We start from the raw sequence: 12090 nt of genomic DNA on the forward strand, positions 1-12090 counted from the left end.
CCTGGCCCGCCCCCCTGTAATCGATGAATGAGTGATTTGTGTTTCATCTGGAAACAGTTAGCATGTGAACGAACTGGCCTATTTAAAGCCTTACAGCATATGAACGGGTTGGGTTCGGTACCTCGAACAAGGGGAAGAACCACTGCCTGAAATGTATGAAGTACAAATGTTGACATGCTGCCATCAAGCGGCAGAGAGTGGGTAGTACAAGTGCAAGTACTGTACAGTACTTTCAAAACAAACTTTATTGCTGCACCACAAGACACAAACAAGATTGGCCAACATGACATGACAAGCAGCAACTTAACAGAAAAATGCTAAACAAATCACAAGGCACCAGTGTTCATCTCATAAATTAGTGCAAAAGTAGCAACACTGACAAATGTCTCCTGGTTACTGCGCATCACATCTTGCTGGTGTGAAGGGGGGAGGGGGATTTCAAATACATACTGTATATCAAATCCAAATAAACATGAATTGTATTTACACAGGTTTATGTGCGTTTGTACACACAAATAAATGCCTTCGTACTTTCTAAATTCCAGCGCAATGGAAAGTCATTTGAGCATTTATTCACATCTGTCACATTCAACTTGAGGTCCATATGCTCGTACAAACTTTGTCCTTACCAGCAAGACAAATAGGTCTGTACTAGTCTGTTATGGCATTCTTCATATTTAAATATTGCCAAACATGCAATATGGATCCCATTTTATTCAACCATAAATGTCATCTATGTGTGGCTTCTAATCAAAATGTAATGACCGTTCCTTCTCATCATACAAAATATATATCTAAAAGAAACACTTGCCTGGAACATCCTCCATGGGTAAAGTTATAGGTTACTTTGGTGAAGCCATTCTCAAATCAGTCACTAAAATAGTCAATTTTTTAAAAAAAACAGTTTTTGATGGGATGTGTCAAGAGTGTCTATTTATTTCAGACACTCAGTCTCTCAAGCTAACTCGGAGAGCCACCAGTAGCTATGGTCGATCAAAGCAAGCGGTCACGGGGCTCACAGCCAGCTGATGGTGAAGTTCTTACTGAGGTTAAGGCCGAGATCGGCTACAGATAAAACCTGCGAGGACAGAAAGAGACAGCGAAGTAAAGATCAAGAAGGGCCAGTTTGATGACCAAAGATCGATTGACAAACTTCAGTATAAAATCTCAGCCCACCAAACTATTTGAAGGTGTCCCTGTGTCATAAGCATTCACAAAAAAACAAAAACCACACACACCAAAAAACATAAACAAATAATAATAATTTAAACAGCATTCCTAGGCAATAGTGGGACAGAATTGCAATGTTGTATAGGAAAGAAAGAATCTCCTCTGCCCCACCTGGTTGCTCCTGTAGGCGAAGGTGGCATCTCTGGAGTTGACCAGCACCTTGCTTGGCTTCTGCTTCACGCCGTAGAAAGACACCGACTGCACTGTGATGTACGAGGCCTCCAAGTGGTTGCGGAGCACGCGCGAGCTCATCGTTTGCTGTGGACCCAATGGAGAAATGAGTAGCCATTTTTCATCCAGTATACCAATACGATCTAATGTCGCGAGTGTTGCCATCTGCTGTCCCACAGTCACTTTTGAGTGCGTACATGTGAATGTTGCGACAACTGAAGCGGATTTGCAAGTTGCCGCTTGAATTGGAACAAGCAATGTGTGGTTACCTGAGCCACGCTGAAGACGATGTAGGCGTACTGGCCGGTCTCAAAGGTGTCGAGGCTCTCGCCGTCGTCCCAAAACAAATCGCCACAGGCGGTGCCGTTGTTTGACAACGCGGTGATCAGATGAAGAGGCTGGCCGCTGCTCACCCATAAAGTCAGGTTGGGGGTCTGTCGATGGGGAATGCACAGGAGCACACGCACAAAAATTTTGACAAGTTCCATTGAGGTGAACAAAAAGACAGCTTGAAGATTTTTTTGTTTCCTTCCAACTATATTCTGCACTATTTACGATAAACTACTCATTTCACCATTTATTTTCCCGTAACAAACTGTTCAGCTATTACTGTTAGCAATAAAATCAATCTTACCTCCAACAAGAAATGTTTTGGTCACGCTACAATTAGCTAGCTCATTTTCAAAACCTGTTTTTTTTTTCCCCTGAGCTCCTCTACTTCAGTGTAAAACTCCCCAAAATGTCTTTCATATTTTTGAAGTGGTTTATGCTTGGATATTGTTTTAAGATCCACAATTAGTCTGTTGCATATTTTTACACTGCAGATGGAAACTAAAACGTCATTGTTGTCAGTCAGCATTTTGTCTTTGAATTCAGTTTCCCGCTAAAATTACACCCGCACCCTCTTTCGAATAAAATCGGGATAGGACCCCTGCAAATGATTGTGTCGAGCTTGAGTTTCAGAAGGCTGATACTGCAATAGATCTTTATTTCACAAAAGCTGTAGTCATAGTGTCCAAAGCAGAGGCGATAAGAATAGTTGCCTATATTTTCCCAAGGACTTTGTTAATTAAAATGTATTCATTCATTTGTATTCCTTGTGCGTGAATTTATTTCATGACATCATTTCAATTCCAGTTGAAGAGTGACGCAATGTGAATAAATATTAGCAAAATACACAAATGAACATATTGACGTTTCGAAATGAAAGAACTATTCATTGAATCAATGCTAACAATATTAATGAATGACTTTAGCATCAAAAGAGACAACTTTACACACTGAAAATATTTTTTCATCATCGAACAATGAGTTGCCTCATCCTTCTGATGTCGGAAACAAACGTGGCCCTTCAGCACAAAAGTTTTCACACCCCCTTGCCTAAGCTACACTCCAAAACTCGACCGTTGGGGTACTGTGACAAACGCACGTCACAAATATCTTTAACATCTACAACCGCAGTTGACGCCATCGTGATTACCTGCGTCGGAATGATAGATCCTTCCCTCAAGTGCAGGTTGATCTTATCGAGAGGAGCGGAGAGTCGCACCTCTTCCCCCGTGCTGTTTAGCGAGTCGCCCTGGGTTGAAGGCATACGAGCAGACGTGTTAAGAACTCCACGGCAGGTAGACAAGCGCTCACCTGCCAGACGGTGAGATCTGGGTCTTAACTCACCGTGTAGTAGTCATACCAAAGACCCTCTGGGAAGTAGCCCTCCACAAAGTCCACCCCAGGATCTAAAACCGGAGTCACCAGTAGGCTCCTCCCCCAGAGGAACTGCTTATCGATACCGTACGTTTTTGTGTCCTTTGGGAATCTGTTGAGAGGGTGGAGAAAAATAAATGAAACCTTAATGTAGTCAGAAAAACATTTTTTGGCACCCTGTCATAACTTAAATCAATAAATCTCATTTTGAAAGTGGCACATTTAGTTACCGCCTCACCTACTGTTTTTCACTTGATTTATTTTTTTTAAATAGCCTGAAATTGTTTTTCAAACAAATATTTACCAAATTGGATAACGCCGTAAACATTTTGGAACGCCGTCGACTTTTGTTATATGATAAATCCATCACCATTTTCTTTCTTTGCGTTTCTTTTCATTGCACACAAACTAACGGACTCGCCTTTCAGTTCGCCGTTTTACTTACTCAAAGACGAGCGGACGAGCGACAGTGTGCCCATGCGCATGTGCGTGATGGAAGAGAGTGTAGAGGAGCGGGAAGAGAGAATAGCGCAGCAGCAGAGCTCGCTGCATGGCGGTGCGGGCCAGCGGGCTGAACGCTGTCGGGTCTTGCGGCTGGGAACAGGAAGATATAATTGAATTTTGAAGAAAAAAGAAAAAAAGACTCACTTCAGAGCAACAGCAATGGTAGCAACTAAATCTCAAGTAATATCGCGTGGCGTGGTTGTTCGTATTCTGGGGGTCAAACCTTCATGTCGATGGCATTGTGGTTGCGGGTAAAGGGATAGAAAGCGCCCAACTGTGTCCAGCGGACACACAGCTCCTCCTGCGGTTGCTCGCTGAAGCCACAGACGTCAGCTCCCACCAACGGGATGCCCAGGAGGTTAAAAGTCAGGATGCCTGAAAGGGGAGGAAAAAAAAAGACGCGGAACAGCGGGACGTTAAAATGACATTTCATGAAACTGACACTCATTATAATGTGCGACAGGTTCTTATTAAGACACTGGACAATTGGTTTTAAATCCCAGAAAAGCAGCTATGAAAGGAGGACTATTTTCAAGGCCTTGAATAAATGTGTGGAAGCTTAGTTTCATCGGTTTCTTGCTGACCTGCTATGGAGGAGTAAAGGTCATGCCATTGGCTTCTGTTGTCTCCCAGCCAGTGGCCAGTGTACTTGCCCTGACCGGGGAAGGTGGAGCGAGCGATCACAAAAGGTCTCTTGGCCAAGATCCTCCTCAGAGCGCTGGAGAAGTGAGAAGATGACCAATTTAAAAAAAATAATGCAAACCAGAGACAATGCGGGTTTTGACTAATTTGCCGACCTTGCAGATGCCTCCCCTTCCATGAGTCCGTACAGGCTATGAAGGTTGTAGTGTATCGACTGCTTCTGCAGTGATGATGCGCACACCGTTTTGGCGCGCAGCAAACCTCCCAGTATGCCTAAAAATGAACCAGACGTACTGTTCTACAGAAATGGATGTCGTTACGGTGTTTTTGCATGACGCTTGACGGATCCACTTCACCCACCTGGAGTGTATGGAGGATGCTCCAGATTGTTTGACGGGCAGCCATTCGTTGACCCATCTACGAAATTTGATGGCTCATTCATATCCTAAACAAAATATCGGAAGGGGGGTGGGGGGGGGGGTTGGGATACATAAGTCTTGCAACACAGTGTTAGGTACATCTGTACAATAAATAAATACTAATTTTCCTATTTCCTTCCTGTAGGACTGTTACAAAATGATCCTTCAATCGGATGTACAGATTGATGTGGTTGCTGAATAGTTAATTTGAATCTTGAGACTGTGACAAACAAACGATATCTGACATCTGATTTTTTTTCGGGAGGCGTGTAACAACATCTGCTCGGCACCCATTTAAACACAGGAAACAGATCACAGCGCCGTTTAATTGTTGATGCTCTCTACCTGAGGGAAAAGTTGCCATTTTAAACTTTTGAAGAAACAATTTCAAATATCCCAAAATGAAGATGACACTTACAATCCATAATCCATCGAATGGCACCTGATCATGGAATTTTTTAAGATTCTCGTACCACCATTCGTGGGTGACGTTATCAGAGAAATCGGGAAATGCAGTCAGGCCTGGCCACACCTAGAACAAGAGAATGAGTTTTTCCATTCCTTTTTGTACCATAAGATGTACCCTCAAGCTTGACTACGTCTCCCATTCTCACCTTCCCAATGAGTGTTTTTCCTTCCGTGTCTTTAATGAAAATGTCTCTCCTGAGTCCTTCGTCATACGGCCAGTAGGATCCTGCAGGCTGGACGCTACTGATCGCAGCATCCTGCGGTCAAAGACCATCAGACTCTACCACAAAACAACAACGGTGACTACACGAGGTCTGTCGTGCTTACAATGACCATCACGTAGCGCTGGTTGTGAGCGTGCAGGTCCTTCACCATGTCGGGCAGCGTGGCAAAGTTAGTCGGGTCAAAAGTGAAGTCCAGAATTCGATCCATGTAGTCAATGTCATTCCACTGGACATCCTGGAAACCAAAGACAGGTCAAATGTTTTTGAAAGTCTCCGTGCTTCATGGTTTAACCGGATGGCGCACGCTAATTCCGCACTACCTGAGGTATCCCATTACTCCTCATGCACCGGACCACATCCCAGGTGGAGTTGCTGGAGTTAAAACCCCAGCGACACAGGTGGTAACCCAAAGCCCAGTAGATGGGCATCGCTGGACGACCTAAGGTGTCAGAGCATCGCAATACAGCTCGTTTATTTTCCACGGCGATATCTTTATTTCAAAGGATTTCAAGGTAAGAACAGTTCCCATGACACTCACTTTTCTTTGATCTGACATTGTGCCAAATGGGCAACACTATTCACGTTATTAAGGTGTTGACTTGTAACTGTAGAAATTAAGGTACAGTGAAACTCCTCTACAACGAAACCTACATGGGTGAAAATACCCCCTAGTGTGAAAACATTTTCACGCATGAAAGCCATTCCCACTTTTCTGCTCCCCCTACAACGAAAAGTCCCCCTGTTCCCGTGATACGAAATATTTTTCTCTGCTCTTGCCTCGCAAAGAGTTACACTACAATGAAAACAACGCTTCCGCAAAAGTCGAATCCAACGTCAGCATGCCACAGCGACCTCTACTGCTTCGTTCGGAAAAACGGCAACCACCACACTGGTTTACACGTGCGCAGTCGTACAGGAAGTATTTGTTTCAGACGCAGCACAAACGTTGCATTGCTAAAATAGCGACAAAAACGGACTTTTGCATACCAAGGAGTTAAGAAAAGAAAAGCTTTAACGCTTGAAGACAGGATAAAGGTAATAAAATTGAAAGATGGAGGAAGCAAAATAAAAGACATGCAAGAAATTGATGCAAGTGAAAGTAAATGCTGATCGTAAATTTCACAATTTCTTTCCTTTTTTTCTTTCTACACTGGCTATATGAAGTGTCAAATAAGTGTATGTTCATACTTACGCACTGTTGGAATAAAAAATACACAAACGTTTTTAGTGTGTGTTCGTGTTTACGTCTGAGATAAAATTTGCTACAGTGAAAAGTCCCCTGTTGTGAAAAATGTCTTGCTGCAAACATGATTTCGTTGGAGAAGAGTTTCACTGTACAATGTACAGTACTGATTAACGGTCCGAATTTTGCATTTAGGAAAGTTCTGAAAAAGCCAGCAAACTCATGCCAGGCTACTAAACTAAAAGGGTAAAAAAAATGTATTTGTCCTTGACATATGAGGGGGTCGCTCACTTTTAGGAAATTAGGTCATGCGTGGACCTCACTTGTGGTAATTACGCAAGGACATTTACCTACTACGTCCAGATATTGTTCTATCACAGTTCCGGGATCGGGACCAAGGAAGACGTAAAAGTCGAGGATCCCACCAATTGTGCGCCAGGTGAGGGCCGGGGAAGGTTGCAGGACAACATCTGATAGAGAAGAATAAGGAAGTAAACAGCGTGTTGTATCAAAAAGTGGCTGGCGCGCACCTTACACATAGATTACATCTCTACACTCATTCCTTCTAGAAACAGGACACCACACCATTCCCACTTGCTTGACTGACTGTTTCAGTTGCCCGACCAAAATGAATATTCTTTTGACGAGTGCTGTGTCAGCAAGTGGCTGCAATTACAAAAACAATTACAATGCATACACAGTATTCGCACCGCTTCATCTTCTCAACATTTTGTTGCTACAACCTTATTTAAAAAATCTAACAAATCCTCAAAATCATCTACAAAACTCCGCATAATGATATGAAAGTTTTTTTCACATGCCGGTCAACTGTGGAGGAAATAATGTGTAATCAATCTGAATTTACCACAGGTAGGCTCCAATTAAGCTACAAACAGCGACTGAAACAAATTACTGTGGCACTTCTTGCGAGGGCATAAAAGAACCAAAATTCTGGGATTTTTTTTTTTTTTTTCAAATTTGATCCTGCCGGCTGTCTGTTCTGGATTTCATGGATTTTCTCCATAAAGCTCTTTCAATACTACTGTACGGAGAAAACTTGTTTGTCTTAAGTTCAGTGTCTTCCCCACCTCTGTTCCTCTGTTTACCAATGTACATTCATGCAATTAGCCGAACCACAAGGGGAAGTTGAGAAACATACGGACCCATTGCATTGCTGTTCAGAAGGAAGAAGCCATGTGCATTGCTCTCCTTCTCCATTGAAAGGTAAAAAGGATGAACTCCGTACAGGTTGGTTTTTTCCTGCATGGTAAGGAAACAGACATTGTAAAGCGGCACCCACGTCAAAACGCTTCGGTGAAGCACATCTGCGGAGAATGAGAAGGTCGCATCACCACGGGAGGCACATCCCTGGCCCACAAGGTGAGCGTGTTCCACTGGACGTCATGCAGGAAGCTCGAGCGGTGCTCCCCCAGGCCGTAGATGAATTCGGTGGGCAGAGAGGTGGAGAACTGCAGGAACTGACCGGCGTAAAGGAGAGGAGCCACGGTGGTGTTCAAGCTGAAAGGAAACATTTGGATAAAACAAGATCAAGCCTCATCATAGAACATAATGCTGAAGCATGAGACTTTGTACTGTACGGTGTTTTTTTTTTTTTTTTGCGCAACTTACAGGACGGCTCCTGTAGAGATCCTCCTCACAACAAGACCAAACGGCTCCTTGGAGAGCTCCACGCTGTAGTCGGGACTTTCTGCCTTCTTGCTGACGGTGGGAACAGGTATGGGAACCTCGTAGCGTGAACTCGAAGGGTCTGTGATCTAGTTGGGCGCACAAACACGACTATTGATCCTCTATATCATTTGTTTTTAATGACCTGCCCTGACATTATAAAAAAGCACAGTAGCAGGGTTCCTATCGAAAATGAAAGGAAGGAAGTTGCGTCCCGACTAAATTTCAAGTAAGACATCATTACAGGACTGGATTTAAGCCAATCAAGTCACACGGCAATATATATCCAACCATCCATTTTCGATCTGCTTTATCCTCACAAGGGTCGGGGGGATGCTGGAGCCTATCCCAGCTGTCTTTGGGCAGTAGACGGGGGACACCCTGAACCGGTTACCAGCCAATCGCAAGGCAAACAGAGACAAACAACCAACAATGGTCACACTCACACCTAGGGACAATTTCAAGTGTTCAATCAGCCTGCCGTGCATGTTTTTGGAATGTGGGAGGAAACCGGAGTACCTGGAGAAAACCCACACAGGCACGGGGAGAACATGCAAACTCCACACAGGAAGGCCGGAGCTGGAATCGAACCCACAACCTCTGCACTGTGGTGTAAGCGCTTCACTTACCCTGACCCGCAGCCTCGTGTCCGTCTCGTAGCGGACATCCAACTCCAGAGTCAGAATGTCTGCAGGGTAGTAACCCTTCACGTCTTTGACAAGCGTAGCCTTCTGCCCCAAGTTTGTGTCACTCACTGACTCGACGAAGTAGGAGGGAAAATCCGGGGAATAAAAACACCAGGGGACACCGTTACTTCCCGAAGGTTGAGCGGCGGGGATGAAGCAACAGTTCCTCGCTTCACACATCTCTCTGGTCACCACCACGCCTCTCTCCGGAAAACAGTCGAAGCGCCACGCTTCCGGGATGAGAGCGCAAGATTCGCGGAAGGGGGAGTTAGCCTCGGTGGCGTTGGCTTTTGAGGTGGCCTGAGCGGGTGGCGGTGGTCTATGAGGCAGCAGGCTAGAGGGGCGGTGAAGCCAGAACATGGTGCCCAGCAGCCAGCCTCCGCAGAGGAGCAGCAGCAGACAGCCGGTCACCAGGAGCCCCGTCGTGGCCGAACACGGTACACGACGGGGAAGCAGAGAGGCTCCTTCTGCGTGCAGCACCTTCAGACATAAGACAACATCAGACTCGACAACAGGAGTGTCACACGAGCCTACACGAACACAGATCGCAAAGAGTTTGGGATAAGGCTTGAAATAAGCAGTTTTGCATTGCTATTTCTCGTCGAAATTGATATTTTGCATCCTATTATTACGGAGTGAAGAGCAAAACTGAGACTCAAATGCCAATACAACCATCAAAAGAACGTAGCAGCAACAGAATAACCACTCAGACTGTCCAAAAAAAAGCTTCACAGGACTCGAGCTTGACAGCTAGCTAGCAATAGCTTATTGCGGCGCTTAACCCTTTCAGGAAGGGCGGTCACAACGGTAGACAGCCTATTGTGTAATCGGGTTATCATTATTGGTGCATGAAACGGTTAACAGCGAACCGCCAGGCTTTCCGTTCGTAAATTCCTTGTGCGTTTTACATACTGGGCCAATAAATCTGATGCTGCTTCGGAACAGCATCAGCTAGCTGGCTTCTACTTCGCTGAAAGATGTTGCAAAGCAGTTTTTTTAAAAAAATCAATTTAGCTTTGTTTCTAGACAAGAAACTAAAGTTTGCTGCTACACACAATGCGAAGATAAGGGAAAAAAAAAGGTTGATGAAGTCCTTCATTCGCAAAACTGCCCCACAAAGAAATTTTAGGGTTTTTTTTGGGGGGTTTTTTTGCCTTGATCTGGATAATAACTTGGCTCATCATTCTGTCGTTGGAGAACAACATCCAAAGTCCATCGCTTGACTGCACACAATCATTATCAATATGTCAAAGACAAAGGGTAAGCAAAGCTGCAGTCGTTGAATATGCCAGTGGATGACTAATGCAAACACTTCCCATTTGCAGTTTGTGCATCATGATTAATTCATTGCAGCTTCCGGTGTGTGTTATTTGGCCGCCGGAGGGTCAGTATAATACAGTCATGCAGACTAAAAAAAAAGAGTTTCATAACCACTGTGGCTCAGTAAGCTGCCGTAACATGAATTGGTTTATTGTTATTAAGACACCTGGAAGACATTCTAAATTGTGGGGGGGAAATGCATAATTCATTAAGAGATTTTCCTTCAGGAAATTTGATTTTTCCCCCCCTTCAGGACTTCGGGGGGGGGGGGCATGAGTTTTCAAGGTTGACAACACACTTAATGATAACTTATCAACTCACTGGATTTTCCTCCTCCTCGACAAGGTGATTGACTTCTGATAGCTGGACATCCTCAGGGTTCAACAGTTTATACGACACCATGACGGCACCGCGTGCGACTCTGAGATAGCCAACAGGACAAAGTGCAATGATTTTTAAATGACATGTCTTTTTGCAAATAGTTAGAAAACCGGAGTACCCGGAGAAAACCCAAAACATGCAAACTCCACACAGGAACGAAAGTGTGTTCATGTATGCTGTACATTTCCTATATCAATGATCTTATTTCATATAGCTGACGATTGCCGATATCTCGTACGATTTTTTATGTCCATCTAATGTGCACATTAACATTTTAGCAGTTGGGCAAATGACTTGAATCCAATTAAAAAGTTTGATCACACTGTCCATCTGTTTGTCCCTCGCTGAAGTGTATTAAGTCTGACCATTTACGCCCTTTATCTCAAAGCATGCTTTAAGCGCAACAACGATCTCGGAACGTTACATCATAAACATACACCGCTGGTAGAACATGACCATTTGGATTCAAAGAACACAATGTTCTTACCTTCGTTTATTCCACATTGAATATCACGTCGATACGACTTTAGACTAAAAAGTTAGTTACCCTAAATGTGACACGCTGAAACATTTAATAATTATTATTTATTACGACTCCAAGCGCTAGTCGCTCGCTAGCTATCTTTAGCTCAGGAGCGGCTTTGCCCAAGCGCAGTGAGCTCTCAAAGAAATTCTACAAATAGCGTTGACTTAAACTGCTCTTACCTGAATATGAATGAGCAAATTAAGTGAAGGCATTCGCACCAGTTCAACCACGTTTTGGAATGACAGAACTGAGAGCCAAGAGTGTGTTTGCACGACGCGGACGCAGTGTGGGTCTGTTTATTCTCGTGACGCATTTAGAAGCGTCGAAAATGTGATACATTCCACTCGTGAGACCTCCCATTTACAACAGATTCGCGCTAGTTAAACTTAAAATATTTCCCGTTCATTTCCAACCATCATCGAGCTACTTTGCTGAGTGTAAATTTTGTATTTATGAAGAAATAATACGACTTTATGAACGTCCAGTGACGTTTCCATTCCCCTTTTTTGTCATCATCGTGTTGCGTTCAGAATCCACTACGGAGTTTGTGAAACTTTAAAATGTGTACGAAATGGAAAATGTTCGAAATTACAGTACAGTATACTGTTTGCAACCTATTTTTGGAAGTGTAACTGCACTGTTTCTCTTCATAATTATAAAGAATTCCCCAAAAGGACTTGATGTTTTACAGATGTCACTAAACTACTTAAGTAGAAGTAAAGATATTGAGCTTAAATGTAAAAAAGTAGACTCTGAAAAGTAATTAAGTACAAGAGTGAACATGCGTTATTTTTGTCACTTATTTACATCAGCCTTACTGTTTTCATTCAATGGGGGAAATAAACCTGTACACAAAGTTGTTGACCTCTTCCTTTCCCATCGGATACTGAGTAAAATCCAATATCAGAGCTACTAATATTTTGTGCAAATGCACAACCCGTCTGGT

The 12090-nt window shown here is 43.7% G+C and overlaps 1 protein-coding gene across 1 annotated transcript; it reads right to left on the reverse strand.

Annotated features, from left to right (window-relative positions):
- Positions 1-227: 227 nt before the first annotated feature.
- gaa2 (alpha glucosidase 2) lies at positions 228-11487 on the reverse strand. Its single transcript, XM_086120719.1, has 21 exons — positions 11324-11487; positions 10559-10658; positions 8861-9397; positions 8175-8320; positions 7898-8063; positions 7709-7805; positions 6896-7015; positions 5683-5801; positions 5466-5597; positions 5285-5395; positions 5089-5202; positions 4612-4696; positions 4407-4524; positions 4194-4327; positions 3833-3984; positions 3551-3699; positions 3076-3217; positions 2882-2980; positions 1671-1835; positions 1342-1488; positions 228-1078 (listed from the first exon to the last, which is right to left on the reverse strand). The coding sequence occupies exons 1-21, from the start codon at positions 11455-11457 to the stop codon at positions 1016-1018; spliced, it is 3030 nt and encodes a 1009-aa protein (XP_085976845.1). The 5' UTR covers positions 11458-11487; the 3' UTR covers positions 228-1015.
- Positions 11488-12090: the final 603 nt, after the last annotated feature.

This window comes from Hippocampus guttulatus, chromosome 9 (assembly GCF_054856545.1).
Source record: "Hippocampus guttulatus isolate MCC_2025c chromosome 9, RoL_Hgut_1.0, whole genome shotgun sequence".
Classification (NCBI taxonomy): domain Eukaryota; kingdom Metazoa; phylum Chordata; class Actinopteri; order Syngnathiformes; family Syngnathidae; genus Hippocampus; species Hippocampus guttulatus.